Source organism: Quercus suber, unplaced genomic scaffold, assembly GCF_002906115.3.
Source record: "Quercus suber isolate HL8 unplaced genomic scaffold, Cork oak 2.0 scaffold_11, whole genome shotgun sequence".
Lineage (NCBI taxonomy): Eukaryota > Viridiplantae > Streptophyta > Magnoliopsida > Fagales > Fagaceae > Quercus > Quercus suber.
In genome coordinates, this window is record NW_027069477.1 from 1045957 (window position 1) to 1064547 (window position 18591).

General features: G+C 33.3%; 2 protein-coding genes across 3 annotated transcripts; both read left to right on the forward strand.

Moving 5' to 3' along the window:
• The first annotated feature begins 103 nt into the window (after positions 1-103).
• LOC112034324 ((+)-neomenthol dehydrogenase) lies at positions 104-5801 on the forward strand. Its single transcript, XM_065779034.1, has 4 exons — positions 104-236; positions 365-626; positions 4203-4385; positions 5306-5801. Exons 1-4 carry the CDS (start codon positions 178-180, stop codon positions 5696-5698), a joined length of 897 nt encoding a protein of 298 aa, XP_065635106.1. The 5' UTR covers positions 104-177; the 3' UTR covers positions 5699-5801.
• A 9124-nt stretch (positions 5802-14925) lies between these two features.
• On the forward strand, positions 14926-18076 carry LOC112034353 (uncharacterized). 2 transcript variants are annotated; one of them, XR_002885348.2, is made up of 3 exons: positions 14926-15035; positions 17449-17794; positions 17985-18076. XR_002885348.2 is itself a non-coding variant. In XM_024067172.2 (2 exons), exon 2 carries the CDS (start codon positions 17489-17491, stop codon positions 17678-17680), a length of 192 nt encoding a protein of 63 aa, XP_023922940.1. In that variant the 5' UTR covers positions 14926-15035; positions 17449-17488; the 3' UTR covers positions 17681-18076. The 2 variants fall into 2 exon arrangements, 1 of the variants encoding a protein (XP_023922940.1); XM_024067172.2 differs by having other exon boundaries at positions 17449-18076.
• Positions 18077-18591: the final 515 nt, after the last annotated feature.

Genomic DNA, 18591 nt, shown 5'->3' on the forward strand with positions numbered 1-18591 from the left:
GGCTACCTATGTAGAAATAGAATACAAGAGCACGTTGCCTTATGGTATAATATTTATTGTCAGTTTGTCACCGTGTCTCTTGCCTTATATTTTTTTTTTCCTTATATACTATATATAGGGCACCTCTCACGCTCTTCCATACACCAACACAAACTGCACCCATTTGTCCTTCAAACAATGGAGTACTCCAAAGAACATGAGGCACCTTTTTCCTCTCCTTCTCTACCCTCAAACAAGTAGGCACTAAACAATCTTTCTCTCTCTCTCTCTCAAAGTCTCAAACACACACACACACACACACAGACACAAATCTTTTTCCATGGTAACAAATTTTGTGTAACATATATATATTTTTTTCATGAAGGTGGTGGTCCAAGGATACTGTGGCTATTGTGACAGGAGCCAACAAAGGAATTGGGTTTGCTATGGTGAAGAGATTGGCACAACTGGGATTGACTGTGATTTTAACTGCTAGAGACATAGAGAAAGGGCACAAGGCAATCGAGGAACTGAGAAACCAAGGGCTTGATGATGTACACTTCTTTCGCCTTGATGTCTCAGAACCTGCTTCGATCAACACTTTTGTATCATGGTTTGCAAGAATTTTCGGAGCATTGGATATTCTAGTGAGTTTGTTTGCTATCAATCTTCTTTTCTTTTAAATTCTTATGCATATATGTTTATATACAGTTTTTTTTTTTTTTTTAATTACTATTTTTTTCTTCTATTTACAAGCATAAGGACAATTAAATTTCAGTAAATAATTAGCAAAAAGTTGCAACCAAATGCACCGAATGCAAAAGGGTCAAAGAAACTGACTTTCCTTAATTTACCATGGTAAGCAAAAGGGACAAAGAAACTGACTTCCTTAATTTACTATGGTAATTATGTTATTATTGACTGTTAATAGTTTCAGTTTATGTTGACTAAATATAGATCCGTTGTATAAGGTTGATTTTGCATGTGTTGCGCCGCATGAAGCTGATCAATCAATCTCACATGCATTACATATCATATCGGTTTTTTTTTTTAATTTTTAATTTTTTTTTTTTTGTAGTGGTGGAATTTTTTTTCCCCTATTAATTGTTTGCTGCAATGTTTGAGTTCATGTGTTAGAGTCTTAGAGATGACTCAAAGATATATGACAAGAAAGGTGGAAAAATAACCTTTATGTTTGGGTTGTAAGCCTGTAAGGTACTAATAATTAATAGAAATTTCAAAAAGCAACATTGCATTTAATTTAATTTTAGTTAAGCAAATATATTTTCATTATCATTTAGGTGTATTATATGTATTTTTGTTAAAACCCCAAGCCAATTGATCTTATGATAATGTGATCTGGTCCCTAACAGCCTAAACCAATTCGAGTCTTTAAATATACGATTTAAGCATTTAGAAAAAGCTAAGAGTTTTATAATTCATTTGATTAGTACCTTATTTTTTATTTATTTATAAGAAGATTGGTTTCTCTTAGAATATATGTCTATAGGATGAAATCCATCCTCCTCCATTGTAATACTAATATCAATATATAAAAATTAAAAAAAAAAAAAAGAAGAAGAAAAGTTTAAGCATATGATCACACAATCAAATTCACTCGAACTGTGTGAGTTTTTTTAAACCCATTTTGTAAACTGTTTTAAGTTTATTTTATGTTCTCTAAATTACATATCTACCTAATTTTTGAAATATTCTTTTTAAATAGTTTGGCATTTTGCATTCTAAGAAAAAAAAAATGATATATTAAGCAAAGAAATCAAGGGAAAATTTTGTGATAATTAGTTAATTACCTTACAGTTATTTATAAATTTTATTTAGTAAAAAGTGTTCAATTGTCATTATTGTTATTGTTTTTGTTGTTATTCGTTTATGTATTAAACAAAAGAAACATATGGTTAGCTTCAAGAAGGCTTTTGAGCCCTTAAATCTGATTAAAAGAATATATTTTATCATAAAATATGTAAATTATATCTCAATTATGAAATATTTAGAGAGAGAGAGAGAGAGAGAGAGAGAGAGAGAGAGAGAGATGATCTTCCCATGACATGGTTCTTGCTTGATTCCTATACAAACGATTAAAATTTTCGTATAATTCAATTTTAAAAAAATGATTAAAGATCTTGTGACTTATTCCAAAAATGAAGTTCTTGAAGATTTTTTTTTTTTAAAGAAAAAAAAAAAAAAAACTTTATAAGTACTGAAAGTGAATGCAAATTATGTAGTGAATATTTGATATTTGTAAACGTGGTTAAAAAAAATGCAGTTATAACCCACGTTTTTTATAGTGAATATAATAAATTGGTTATTATAATTTCATATTTAATAGTAGAGTAACATACTATACGATATTACATATTTAATTATATAGCAGTAATTGAGTGGTTATACATTGGGAACCAAATCATTACATGATTTGACTCTCGAAAGAATCTTTAGAATATCAAGGTTTGCTAAATATTTCTTAAATAAGATTGATCTACCATTGAGATCGTTACAATAATTAGGATTGAATCTCGTGAAATGTTAAAGTCAAATAAATCATTCTTTTAAGATGATAGTACTCATATTACTTCTCACCTCAAATTTCTTAGGTATAGAAATGTCGGTGTCAACTTTCTATTTTCTAATGCTACTATGCTAGGCTCAAAAATTCTAAGAATAATGTTGCCCAACTCACAATTTATACATAAAATAATACTTAAAAGATTTTTTTTTTTGATAAGATACTTTAAAGATGTTAAGTGTTACTCACAAAACCTGAAATGAGTTTTCTATTTTAAGGAAAAATCATAAGTATTTTATCTATTTTTCCCTAAAACGTAGCCTCTAATTAAACACACACATTAGAGCATTAGCATTGGAGAATGCTAATGCCAAATCTAAGAGAAATTTGAAATTTTAAGCCCCAAAACCATCTGCATTGGGGAATGCTAAACAGCAATATTGCAAATTTTTTTGCAATACTGCTACAGTGCAATTCTAAACATAGAATTGCACTGTAGCAAGTATTGTAAAAAAATAATAATATTTTATTTGGAAGAAAGCTAAAAATGAGAGAGAGGAGAGAGATGGGAGAGAAGATATAATTTTGAGATATATTATTTTATTATATAGATATATTATTTTAATGAGTAAAAGAGGAAAATAGAAGTTTGGGATGTGGAGGTATTGTAAAATGGTATGGTATAATGATAAAGTGGCTTTTTAGAATTGTAAAATAGAGTAGCATTGGAATTTTTCAATGCTAATGCTCTTACATATATGAAAATGCTAGTATTAACATTACTATCTTTAGCAAGATTTCTACTACATATTCGGTTTGAACTTGCCTATCACGCATTATTTTCTCAAAATAGGAACATCCCATATCAAATTATATGGGTCTTTTTCTTTTAAAAAATAAAATAAAATAAAAATGTTTTTATTTTTTCACGTCTAAGTAATTTGACATGACCATGATTCACATTGGACATCACGCAATAATTTGTATTTTAAAGGCAACATACGAGACCCATTAAAACTTGTAGCTCATTGAAACAAGTGAAAAATATTAAAAAGCTCATAAGAAAATAATGATTTGTTGTGCTTTTACTGTATAGTGTTAGACTAAGACCTTGGAACCCAAACTATTTTGACATCGTGTCTTTTTTTATTTCCAATGCGATTTGCCATTTATGAAAGTCATTTTTGGGTTTTTTTTTTTTTTTTTTTTTTTTTTTTTTTTAAATATTTTTAAGCATAAACATTAATGAATGTATCTGCAAGGATGTCAGAATTTATATAAAAAGAAAAAAGAAATAAAATCTGCAAACGCACTTTTTTTCTCTCATACCTTATTAGAGTACCACATCATCAACATTTTTGCTGATTTAGGTTTTTATTTTTATTTTCTGCTTTCTTTTTGGTGGTAAAAATCATTAATTACTTTCGATTGTTAAAACTTCATTCCTTTTCAATCAGCTTAATTATTTAGTTTATGTTTAATTTTTAAAGTTTACATTTTTAGGTACTATTATACTTTCTGTCTAGTTTATTTCTTATTCTTAAATTCAATAAGTTAATGAAAATAAGCTCTTTCAAAACAGCACTTAATGGATTCCAAATTGACAAGTATCTATACAATTGCTAATGGTTCAACTCTTTCCTGACATTTCTTCAATTTCTCTTTAATGACAAAATTATATCGTTTGAATATTCTTCAGGTGAACAATGCCGCTGTGTCATTCAATGAAATCAATGAGAATTCAGTGGAGCATGCAGAGACAGTGATCAAAACCAATTTCTATGGAGCCAAGTTGCTGATTGAGGCTCTATTGCCCATGTTTCGTCTCTCACATTCAGAAAGCCGGATTCTCAATATTAGCTCAAGACTTGGCTCCCTAAATGTGAGTGAAATTAATGCTTAACAGTACGTTTAATTATGTGCATGCAATCTGATATAAATCAATCTAAAACTTGAATAAATTAACTAAATCAGCTTTACTAGTGCCAAGAAAAAAATGTAAATAAGATTAAGTTAGTTAGTTTTTTTTTTTTTTTTTTTTTTTTTTTAATGTTGATATATATTAAGCAATTAGCTTGAGAACATTATCATTAGAACATGATATATTGGTATTTTTGTTTTCATTGGTAGAAATAGAACATGATTGATAATTAAAGAACAACGTGTAAGCTTGAAATAAAGAATTTGTTGAGTCCACGAATTGGTGTTTTAAGTATCTTATCATAAAGCTTTTTTGAGATAAAAGCAACTATTACATTGGCGTGTAAACTTGAAATAAAGTATTTGTTGAGGCCATGAATTGGTGTTTATCTTGTCATAAAGCTTTTTTGAGATGAAAGCAACTACTACACTGGCGTGTAAACTTGAAATAAAGTATTTGTTGAGGCCATGAATTGGTGTTTATCTTGTCATAAAGCTTTTTTACAATGAAAGCAACTATTAATTTGGAGTGGCAATGAATTGGTGTTTTAAGTATTTTGTCAACGAACTTTAATCTCTCTCCCTTTCAAGTTATTTACACCTAGTTCTTCACTTGCATTTTTCTCAAAAAAAAAAAAAAAAAAAAGGTTCTTCACTTGTATTGACACTCAATTATTCAAACCAGAAATTCTAATAGATAATGAAATTAGTGTAATTATTTTTTTCTGAATACATGCCCGACATTGATTACAATGTATATATCCGATCCTAGCTAACACATCTCCATGAATTTTAATGTTTCTAATTGAACTGCATATATGCATATACCGCTTTATTTTCTCAACTAGCTATTAATTACTAATTATTCCTTCATACATGCAGAAGCTGAAAAACCCTAATATAAAAAACATACTACAAAGTGAAAATTTGTCAGAGAAGCATATTGAGGCTATGGTAAGTTCGTTTCTTCAAAATGTGAAGAATGGAAAATGGGAAAGACAAGGGTGGCCAGAATTATGGACTGACTATGCCGTATCAAAGCTTGCACTAAATGCATACACAAGGGTTTTGGCAAAGCGCTACATGGGAAGAGGTATAAGTCTGAATTGCTTTTGTCCTGGCTTCACTCAGACATCGATGACTCGCGGTAAAGGCACACACACTGCCGATGATGCTGCTGATATTGGAGCTAGGCTAGCCTTGCTTCCACCTGAGGAGTTACCTAGTGGGAGATTTTACTTGAGTGGTACAAGTATTGTTAATTCTAAGTTATAGAATGATTAATTCTGTAAAGATAATAACTAATTGATCTTGGACATGTGAGGGCTCTCACTAATTTCAAATTTCAATGTTTGAAGTGAGATTTTGTTTGACCAAATGCTATTTTTATTTTCTCTTGCTAACTCTTTCTCTATCTCTCATATATAAAATGGCATAGCGTGTAACTTGTGACGAATATTTTCATGTGGTAATTGACGCTATGAGAATCATAATGCTATTTCACCCCAACCAATTAATAGAACCATAATGGTTGCCAACCATTGCACCCAATTCGCTCCCGTAGATCAGCATATATACATAGCATGTTAAGAGAACTACTACATGCACAAATAATGGAGCAACAAAATGTTAATGTATATTATGTTATGGGCTTTAGGCCCAGCTAGTTTACTTGTATAGCACACTTATACTTGTACTACACTTTACTTGTACCGCACACATATATGCCTCCTATATAAAGGCATCGTATGTATATTCCTTGATGATGAAATACAATACAATCATTCAGTATTTCTAACATGGTATCAGAGCCACTGCCCTAACCTTTTCTTAGCAGTTTTATCTTTATTGGTGTTACTCCACTCTCAACATCGCTTCCGCCATCACAACAGTCGCCGCAACCTCTCGCCGTTGAACCCCCGACATCTTCCAGGCGTTGTCTTCGGGTTCCGGACCTACAGCCGCTGTCGTTGAGGAGTCCAACACTACACAAGATCACTGCACATGTCATCCCGCCGCGAATATTGCTCCGATCATATTTCTGGAGGTATCACTGAGATCGTCTTGGAACGATCTACCCGTCGGTGAAAGCCTCGCAGTCATCGGAGAGCCCACACGCCCTCACGCGCCACCTAAAGCTTCTGTGTCTGCGCCCCACGCGCCACACGTGCCGTCCTCAGTTCAAGCTGACGTCACCCGTGACGTCATCAGTGCCACGTCAGCCCTAACTTACGTCAGCATCCAGTCACCTGCTGACGTCAGCGCCACGTCATCTACGTTGATCGTTGACCTCTGTTGACCGTTGACTTTGATTGGGCCGTTGACCATTGACTTTTTCAGTCCAGGTTCTCCTTACCCAATTTTTCGCATAGATTTTATTTTTGCAATCTGTTTTTGCCTATTTTGCTTCTAAATGAAGAATAAGGACAGGTCTTCTTCTTATTGCAATAATCGTCACGGCCAATCCATCAAACTTTTTTGCAAATTTTGCAAACGTTTTGGCTACAATATTGAGACTTGCTACCGTCGCAACAAATCAGCTGTTTCAATTGTTGATGCTACTGTTGCTAGCGCTGAGAGTGACCAGCCAATGGCTCCCGTCTCTGCACAGTCTAAGTCTTCGAGATCCACTTTCTCCATTTCCAGAGATGGCCTTATAAATATCATCGCCAATGTCATTCGTATGGTTGGTAATGCATCTTATTCCTCTTCTCTCTCAGTTTTATCTAGTATGTCTCCTACCTCTTGGCTTATGGATTCTGCTTGTTGCAATCACATGACACCTTACTCGTCTTTATTTTCTGACCTTAAACCTGCACTGCACCCTCTTAATATTTGCACAGCAAATGGTTCCACAATGTCTGGTTATAATATAGGTTCAGTTTCAACCTCTAACCTCTCGGTTCCTGGAGTCTTTAATGTTCTTGACCTTTCTTATAATTTATTTTCTGTGGGACAATTAGCTGAGTTGGGTTATCGCATTACTTTTGATTATTTTGGGTGCATTGTGCAGGATCCTAGGACGGAACAGGAGCTTGGGACCAGTCCCAGAGTTGGGCGTATGTTTCCCGTGGACAACCTTCGTCTTCCACTTGTTGCTCCTGTTTCTGTTGCTGCAACTGCTACAGTTTCTTCCACTCCTTCCCTTGCACTTTGGCATGCTCGACTTGGTCATGCATCTTCTTCTCGGGTACAACAATTGGCTTCTAGAGATTTGTTAGGTTCAGTGTCTACAGAAAACTTTGATTGTGTTTCATGTCAGTTAGGAAAACAACCAGCTTTGCCTTTCAATACTAGTGAATCAATATCTACTGATATCTTTGACCTTATTCATTCTGATATTTGGGGGCCGTCCTCTGTCTCTAGTATTGGTAGGTCTAGATATTTTGTTGTCTTTGTTGATGATTACTCTCGCTATAACTGGATTTTTAATATGAAACATCGTTTTAAATTATTGGAAGTATATTCTAATTTTGCAAAAATGGTTGAAACTCAGTTTTCTAGACGTATCAAAATTTTTCGATCTAATAATGCTCTTGAATATACTCAATATGCTTTCCAAGCTATTTTGCATTACTATGGCACTGTTCATCAACTAACTTGTCCAGGTACCTCTCAGCAAAATGGTAGAGCCGAACGAAAACTTCGTCATATTCTTGACACTGTTCGTGCTCTCCTTCTCTCTGCCAAAGTTCCTGCTCCTTTTTGGGGTGAAACTGTTCTTCATACTGTTCATACTATTAATCGCATTTCGAGTCCTGTTATCCAAAATCAAACTCCATATGAGCGCGTTTTTGGGTCACCTCCAGATTATCACCACCTTCGCTCCTTCGATTCTGCTTGTTTCGTTCTTCTTCAGCCACATGAACATAACAAACTTGAGCCTCGGTCAAGGCTTTGTTGTTTTCTTGGCTATGGCGAAACTCAAAAGGGGTATAGGTGTTATGATCCTGTCTCTCATCGTCTTCGTATCTCCCGCAATGTTGTCTTTTGGAAACATCGCTTTTTTGTTGAGCTCTCTCATTTCAGTGCTTTCCTGTCTTCCTCCTTTGTCTTAGATCTTTTTTCAGATGAGGAACATATTCCTTTTGTAGCTGCTCTTGATCCTCCTGTAGTTGCTCCTAATTCTGTTGCTGTAGACTTCTCTATCTAACCACCAGATATCACTGATCCCTTTTTTAGTTCACCCTTTAATGAACAAGTGGAAGATGAACAGGTTGAAGACGAGCTACCCAACCCCAATTCTGAGCTTGGGTCTCCTGCTCCTGCTCCGCCTGAAGATCTTGCACAAGACATTCCACCTCGTCACTCAACTCGGGTAAGATCTATTCCTACACATTTACTTGACTATCATTGTTACACTGCCCTTTCTACACTACACGAGCCTAACACCTATCGTGAGGCTTTCACTAAACCTTTATGGCAGATTGCAATGAAAGAGGAACTTGATGCATTATCTAAAAATCATACTTGGGATTTGGTGACACTTCCTCCTGGGAAATCTGTGGTTGGTTGTAAGTGGATCTACAAGATTAAGACTCGCTCTGATGGGTCCATTGAGCGCTATAAAGCTCATTTTGTTGCAAAAGGTTTTACACAAGAGTATGGGATTGATTATGAAGAGACCTTTGCTCCGGCTGCTTCTATTTCATCTGTTCGTGCCCTCTTAACTGCTACTGCTGCCAGTAAATGGGACATTTTTTCAGATGGATGTCAAAAATGCATTCCTAAATGGGGATTTAAGCGAAGAAGTGTATATGCAACCTCCTTCTGGTCTCTCTGTTGATTCAAACAAGGTTTGTCACATTCGACGTGCACTTTATGGCCTAAAACAAGTTTCATGAGCTTGGTTTGCCAAATTCAGCTCTACCATCTCTCACTTGGGTTACATGGCCAGTCATTATGATTCTGCCTTATTTCTTCGTCGCATTGACAAAGGCACTATATTACTTCTCCTATATGTGGATGATATGATCATAACTGGTAATGATCTCAGTGGCATTCAAGAACTCAAGACTTTTCTCAGTCAGCAATTTGAGATGAAAGATCTTGGACATCTTAGCTAGTTCTTGGGTCTTGAAATCACTCATTCTACAGATGGACTTTATACTACTCAAGCCAAGTATGCCTCTGAACTCTTGTCTCGAGCTGGACTCACTGATAGTAAAACTATTGACACTCTAGTTGAGCTTAATGCGCATTTGACTCCCTCAGGAAGGAAACCATTGTCTAATCCCTCTCTTTACAGACGCTTGGTTGGCAGCTTAGTTTATCTCACTGTCACTCGTCCAGACATTTCCTATGCTGTTCACCAGGTGAGCCAGTATCTGTCTGCACCACGATCGACTCACTATGCTGCAGTTCTGCGCATTCTTCGATACCTAAAGGGCATTCTCTTCTATGGTCTTTTCTACTCTGCTCAGTTTCCTCTTATTCTACGTGCATTTTCTGATGCTGATTGGGCAGGAGATCTCACTGATTGCAGGTCCACCACTAGTTATTGCTTTCTTCTTGGTTCTTCTCTGATTTCTTGGTGAAGTAAGAAACAAACTCATGTGGCCCGCTCCAGTACTGAAGCAGAATATCGTGCCCTTGCTGATACCACACCTGAGCTCCTTTGGCTACGATGGCTTCTCAAAGACTTAGGTGTGTCTACATTTTCTGCTACTCCTCTTTATTGTGACAACCAGAGTACTATTCATATTGCTCACAATGATGTCTTCCATGAACGGACTAAACACATCGAGATCGATTGTCATTTTATCCGTTTTCATCTTATCCATGGTGCTCTCAAGCTGATCTCAGTCTCCTCTAAAGATCAACTTACAGATATCTTCACCAAGTCACATCCTAAGGGACGCCTTCGTACTTTGGTTGACAACCTCAAGCTGGTCTCACATCCACCTTGAGTTTGAGGGGGGCTATTAATGTATATTATGTTATGGGCTTTAGGCCCAGCTAATTTACTTGTATAGCAGACTTGTACTTATACTACACTTTACTTGTACCGCACACATATGCTTACTTGTACCACACACATATGCCTCCTATATAAAGGCATCACATGTATATTCCTTGATGATGAAATACAATACAATCATTCAGTATTTCTAACAAAAAATAAATAAAAAATGAGGATATTGAAGAGATCGATCTGTAATGTAGTCCAACGAAGTAGGATTTGTTTGACTTAATACATAAGTTGTTTCTTTAGTCCAATTGAACTACTCATATCTTGTGTTTTCTATGGCATGTGATAAGGAAAGTCTTCTCCTCCAGAATGGATTCTGAATTTCTAATAAAATTTGATAAGTGAAAGCTGTTCCTTAGGTCAACAAAGGAAGAAAAAATGGAGTCATTGATGTAAATAAAAGTAGAGAATATAAACATGGTTTTCGATCCACAAGCAATGACAACTCATTGTTTGTGAAAAACAATAAGAAAATTTACATACCTATACTCAATTCAAAGTTCAAATAGTAATAATCTTTACTTTTTGTGAGACTTTTTGACGTGGCTATAACTTTATGTGAAGAAACTTTCAAGTTTTCCTTTAATAGAAAGTAATAGAGCTAAAATATGAAGATGAAAATTATGAGAGAAAACCTTTCACAAATAAAGGTTCTGCTTATGAGTTTTTTTTAATAGTTATTTATTTATTTATAATTCAATAGCTACAATATGGAGGAAGAATTTGAATATTGAATTTTAAAAACACTCTAAGAAGTGTCAACTAGTTGAGTTATAAAACTCTTGGCTTTCATGAGTTTCTTTAAAGGGTACAAGTTAAGAAATAATGAATATTTAATTATGAACTATAATGCATATTTTTCAAAAAGAAAAATACTTTTGTTAATAATTTATTGATTTGCATGCATATATCCATTGTAAAAAAAAAATTATACATTCAATATTTTGAAGTGGACGGATTTAAATACTAGGTGTCTATTGAAATCATCAGAAAATGTCAACCAATTGAGATACAAGATTATTCGCTATATAGTCTATATTCATTGCAGTTGTTTTTGCTTTTCTTGATATGTGTGCAAAATTGTTTTTTTTTTTTTGTTTTTGTTTTTTTTGTTTTTTTTAAGAATGAATAATAAATAGTATTTAATACAACATTAAATACATCTTAACTTGTACTCTTAAGGAACTCGTTAGTAGAAGCTTTCATTAACAACTCCCAATTTGGGTGTAGTGCACCTCTCCATGAGCTTGCTTTCGAGCCTAGATAAAAGAAAGAGCACATAAAATGATGAGGATATGTTGGAGTAAATTTTAATTTTTTTTGTTAAGTCAACTTATTTGTTTAAAGTCATTTTTTGTTTCTCTTCTAAGCAAATAAATTAGTCAAATGCATTGTAAGATCTCACATAGAGAGTGAAATTAGAAATTAAGAACTGTTTTGATTACCTAATGTTAGCATGATACTCATTAATTTAGTGAATGGAGTATTTAAGGTTTAAAATTTAAAAAGAATATAGTTCATTACAAATATAAGTTGCAAAATAAATGTGAAAATGATTTATGTATTTCAACTATGTTTTAAATGGATATAAATGCTAAACAAAAAAATCTAAGAAAGTACGTGGTATCATCAATGACATTAAGCCAACGCAAAATGTTTGAAGATTGAAAACTATCATCTCACAAATAAAGGGTCGTATAATTAATGTTTACATCTAATGATATTGCTTGGTCAAATTGACAGGAATTCTTTTTCAAAGCCGATTTCTTCTTGTAATTTCAACATTAGGAACCATTTGTAACTTGCATGCATGTTGTTTGATTTGGTACTAAACTACTCCGATCTCGTATAATTTCATGTCTTTGTCTTACGTAATTGGCTTTTCCTCGATCTTCGTCTTCTAAGTCTAAAAGGAAAGAAAAAAAATCTCCATTGTTGTCTGCGGCATTAATCTCTCTCAAGATCTTAATTATACATCACATTAGGTGAAAGTCAAGATGTTAATGTTATTTCCTATCTTTGCACTCATATTTTTAGGTCCAAATTGTCTGTAAGTTGAATGGTTTTATATATATTAGATTTATCTATTTATACATAAATCCAAGAAATAAAATTTTGAAACAAAAGTTAAGAATCTTGTAACTCAATTAATACTTCTTAGTTAATGTTTTTAATGAATATATTCATGGTTCAAATTTCCTCACTTTCAACTATTGATATATTAAAAAAAAAAAAAATTAATGAAAATTTTTATTTCTAATAACATAATGGCTTTAGAGATAGTTGGCCTTGAAAAGGGTCGTTAGATCGCTCTTGAAGTCAACAATGAACTTGGTAAAAGCTCTAACCTTAAACATTGTGGATACTTAAAAAGAGAGGATTTTAAGATCTTAAACAATTTTTTTTTTTTTTTTTTTTTGAGAAAGTTAAACAAATTAAATTCACCTTTCATGTAGCAAACATGGAAAAATCTTATGGACCCTCAAGCAATCAAAGAGTTCGCTATGCAACAATGTAGTTAAAAAAGAAACTCAACCGCAATAGTCACATGTATAAGATATTTTTCATGCAACCCAAGAACGTTAACGTAGAGCATAAAAGCCACAAACGAAAAGAAAAGGAAGAGAATTAACTATTGTTTTATTCTTATTTATATTGATATATGGCTCTTTATTTTTCTGAGTTATTCTATAACTACAACATTTATTACACTATTTTCTACAACTATTTTATGTGCAAATTGTAATTAACTACTTGTTATTGTCACTTTTACATAGAATTATCATTTTTTTCTCCACCACTTATAGTCTATAACATTAGTGTTGTGGCACAAAATGTTACTGTCCTAAATTTTCTCTATTTTTGTTATATTGTTCACTTGTTCTATTTGTTCTATTTGGCTTATATGGGGTTTAGCAAAAAAACAAAATTGGCTTCTATGGGAGAGTTAAGGTCAAGAGTTCTGCTATAAACACATAAAACTTCATAGAAATTTTCACCATCCTGTTTATATATCCAATTTATTGGGTCTCACATTCACTATATATAACACAGATATTGGTGAAAAGTCCATGCTTTTAGGCTTTCTTTAGAGTTAATTTCATATTCATCTATACTATTTATAAGAGAATTCTCCTCTTTGAACTGGACTTTTATATGATTCAGAAATACCCCTAAACCTTACGTTTAGTAAGGAAAAACTTGAGGACAACCGGTAAAAATATATCTCCAACTCTACTTAAAATGCCTACAAAATAGGATACTCGTCTACTAATCCATATCTTCAAAACAAACTTATCCAAAAAAAAAAATTTTAAAAGGAAAATTATGATACTAGACCCAAAAAAAAAAAAACTCATCGCACGCACAAAGTGCGGGTGATGAGGCTAGTATTTCATACTAATGTCATATTGTTGCCCTTCTTATGAGTACCAATGTTGTTAAAATCAAATCAAATTGAATTGAATCATTTTAGTTCTTACAATCCCAATCGATTACTACTGATTCAAAAAGTCTACTAGTACAACAAAAATCTCACAATAATTTTTTTAAGTTGTATTGATAAGTTTCAATTAACTTAACTAGTAAAACCTCTCTCGTCATTGAATAAGTGGTTCAAACCATGCCTATATGATAAACCAATTGACATCATATTCCATTAATAAGAGCAATCATCATAAAGTAGATGTTACAAATTGGGTGAAAGTTAGATACAATACTTTAGGCGTGGTTCCTTAAGTGTTCTTTGGTTTGTGTTAGATGTGTATTTATTTTCACTTTTCATTTTCAATACTCATTTTCTTTTTCTTTTTTTGATTAAACCAAGAGTCTATTGCAAACTAACCAGCAAGTAAAGGGGTATCAAAAGATACAGTAGCTTCAGTATTTATAGATACATTAGGTGCGTTGTCACTAACGCATTCAATACTCATTTTCTCTTTATCAAATCTTTAATCTTGTACTTATTTTCTATTTCCAACTCATTTTATATTTGGCACAAATTTTCTTGTTTGCTTTTCTCTCTCTCTCTCTCTCTCTCTTTTCACTTTTCAATTAAAAATTCAATACAAATTTTTTTTTTTTTTAAACAAATAAGCTACTTTATTCATTTTTAGTGAAAATAAAAGCAGCAAAAATTTGCATTAATTTTTTATATTCAAACTCTTTATTTTTTTGAATGCTGAAAATGAAAATTTGAGTGCAAATACCAACCAAACCCAGACTGAAACCCAGCACCAACGCACTGCCACCATAACCCAAACACAACACAACCTACGGCCACCCAAATCCAGCTAGGAAAAAGCTTCAGGCTCTAGTGATGAGTTTTTGGTTACAGATCGTGCGTGGATTTTAGTTTTACACAAAAACCGATCCTTGGGCTTGAGATTAATGCTGTGATTGTAGAAGAACTGAAACCAAAATCCCAACCCAATCCTACTTTTATATTTTAGGCCCTTTTGGGCCTTTTTTCACTGGGTCTAAACTAAGTCAAAATAAAAGAGATTCAAGCCCAAGAAAAGGTCCAATGGCCCAAAAATATTCCTTAAAAACCCAACCATGTCTACTCAAAACAGAATTCCCCAAAAGCACTCCAACAGAAGTAGAGAGGGCTGAGAAGAAGTTGCTGTCGAATCATCATCGGTGTGTATTTCTCTTTCGCTGTTAATTTTTTCACATGTTTTTTTCTATGATGTGTGGCTGTTTCCGACATAATAAGTTTTGAGTTCGATTCGATTGTGTCTCTTGTTTAGTTCAATCTCTATCTATGCCTATTATGTATGTATGTCTTAGTTTTACTTAGGTTCAGTATCAGTGTTTCACGGTGGCAAAAATTTCATTCAAAGATGCAGTCTTGTTGAGATATTATAGAGCAAATGGGTTTTTAGAAGTTATCTTGAATTTAAAGTCACCCCATAAGTTTTTTTTTTTTAATTTAATTTTTTTTATGTTGTTTATTAAATTTTCATTTTAACTTATTTTAGTTATTAACTTTATTGGGGTTTTGTGACTGTGAGCTTGGAAAACATTTTCCTTTTCTATGTATTGATAGTTGTTTGGTACTTATTTGTAACTAATTACTTATTGAATCTTTTGCATAAATTGCTCACTAATCACTTTTTGAGAAATTTATTGAGACTAATACCAAGAAAATTTTGATACATAAGTTTTTATTATTTGAAAATATTCATAAAATTCTCAAACGGAAATTCATTTTGAGTTTAATTTTGATTGACTGCCTGCCTTCAAATCTCCCTTGAGAACTCAAGTGAGTGACTGGCTATGGACACAACAAAGGCAATACCTTTTTCCCAAAACCAAGTGACGACTCTTGGAGTTATAGCTTTGATTATTGCCATGCAGCCGCTCAGGAATTAGTTTCCTTTTAGCAAAATAAGACAATTGGGTTTATTTGAATTTGAGAAAGAAGTAGAAGAGAGGGGAAAGAAAGATGGAGAGACATAAAATATTGTGATTTGTAAGGCATAGTAATTGATTGATACTAGGAAATTTTGCTTTTATGTACTGGTTGAAGAGTGGTGTCACTTTTGCTAAGCAGTTTTTAGTTTGTTAATTATGTAGATACCCTTGCATCTTTTCTTTTAAGTCAAATGGGTTACCCTATATTATAAGGGTTATTTTTTAGAGTTCAGAGGAATGGGCACCAAAATTTTTTTTCCCATAAATGAACTTGTTAAATTTCGTGTTCACCCTCATTTCATCAAAGGGTTCTACTCTCTTAATAATAGTATAGCTTCCTTACAGTATTAAAGTAATTGAGAATCATTCTATTTTCTTTTTTGTTGAGATTTACACCGTATACAATTTTATTTAGACTAAGAAGAAAGTTTTCTTCCAAACTTGGTTAGACAACTCTTCTCCAACCCATTACATGGGAGCTCATAAAACCAAGCCATCAACATTTATTTTAATCACATGGCTCATTAAGTCATAAGTCACATAGCTATTAGATAGGTCATGTAATAAAAGTACATGTGGGGTATTCATTTGAGTAACTACATATTAGGTAAGTTGGAGGGACTTTCCTCTAAATTTGGAGGAAAATTTTGTCCAACAGAGAAGTGGATGGTTGCTGGTAACTATTTTTCCTTTATATATTTACAAGACAAAAACAAGTAAACAACAATGATTTGGCTTGGTTTGCAGAAATTTGGAAATTTGATACATATGAATAAAGATGTCCTTTGTACTTATTTGGTGATAGTATTTTTTAGATCATAGTGATATTGAAACTCATGGAAAACAACCCTTCAAGAACCTACTTTTATTGATAACCTAAAGGGGTAACACAATCAGCTAGGAGCCATGCCTCATGAAGTGGAAGTCACTAGCTCAAAACGCCCCTTCCCCCTCCTCTTGGAACCAAAACTCACTTATCAAAAAAAGAATATACTACTGCTGACCTCTGTCTGATCCTTTGTGCCAAATTTGCCTTGTATCAGTGTATTTTGAATGGGTTTTCCAATGAATAATACCTCCTGACCCAACTTTTGTAAAATTCTAATGCTCGATCAAGTGTTCTCAACATATAAATTAGTTCTTCCAATATAACGCTACTTCATTTTGAGTCCTACAGGTTTTTAATAATCTTTAGCTCAACATTTTAAATCTGAATTTAATATATCAGGTATTACATTTTTAAATCTGTTATATGGTAGATTGTGTTGCTCTAGGAAGTTGTCTCTCAATAGAACAATTATTTCTTTTGATCTATTACTTTCTCATGCATAATTGTTGTATACTATTTGATTTTTCAAGATATTCTGGGCCGATGCGTCTTTCTAACTGTGAAATATATATTATATACAATTTCTGGGGTGTTGGGGAGAGGAGAGTAAGTTCAGGGCTTCTGTGATGCTATACCAGTACTATTTGCCATTTATTTGTGCTCAACCTTCTTTGTTTTTCCTTTCTGGGAACTCTCATATCCATATTTTTGCCCTTATGGCTGCAGTGTTTAGTATCTCGTTTCAAGCTTGGACATTTTCTGGCTTTCAGAAAATAGATTAATGCAATAAATTCTCTGTAATTGCAGGAATCAAAGATCACAAAGTGCTTTGAATTTTTGCTTGCAAATGGCTGGATTTAGTAGCCTTGCACCTAAGATGAAGAATCTAGTTGTTGCTGGAAGCTTGACAGGATTTGTCTTTAGTGTGTACTTCTACACCATGAGAGCTGTTGCCAGTGGTGATGAACTGCAGGTGGCTATTGATAAGTTTGAAGAGCAGAAAAGCAAGCCTGTGTCAACCATGCCACCAAAGGTTTAACTTAGTACACAGTTTAGTAATAATGTAATCAGGGGACACAGCTGAATTTTAATTCTGTTAGAGTGAGAGAGATCATCTGAGTTTATTGTTTTATCTTCAGACATGGCACTAAAGGTTTAAGAGAGATGCTACGTCTACAACAATTTTATAACATTTTTACAACAAATCATAAGTGATTAGTTATTATTGGTTCAAATTTGAAACTAACACTAAGATTACTTTTTTGCCTCAACAATAACAACCAGTAACAACCTGCCACTTAAGATTTGTTGTAAAAATGTTATAGACATATCATTTCTCAAAGGTTTAATAATAAAACCAGCTTTGTAATAATGTAAGCACGTACAAAGTTAAATGTTTTTTTGTAAGTGAGCATGCTATAGTTTTGTTCTTCAATTCTGTGCATGTGTGAGATAAAGAGTAGTTGAAAAGGGCAAATATAGTAGGGAAGCTATCAAGCTAAAGTTACACAAACAGGAAGTCCATTGGAATGAACAATACAGGAGGCAATGTGAATGATGAAGATGTGGTCATGTCTCTGACAGGCTGTGCGATGAAAACTGTTCTGAGTTGACAAATGTACCAATTCAAGTATGGAAATGGAAGACCTACCATCCATTCTGATCAACGATGATACTGATGACTAGGTTTTTGAAAATTGGGTTAAGCTTTTGGACATTAGTGGCTACTCAAAAGGTCTCCTCAGGTAGAAAAATTATGCAGTATAAACTATAAAGGGCGGACAGCCACTCCCAACCAATAAAAGTAAGTTATTTCTTATCTAGTATTAATTTCAAAGAGTTAAGGGAACATTAATTTTTTGGTGTTTCGTGGAAAGGCTTGTACACGGTACAAGTTGATTGAAGGAAAATAGAAATGGAGAAAGCAAGGAATCAAATACTTTATGATGT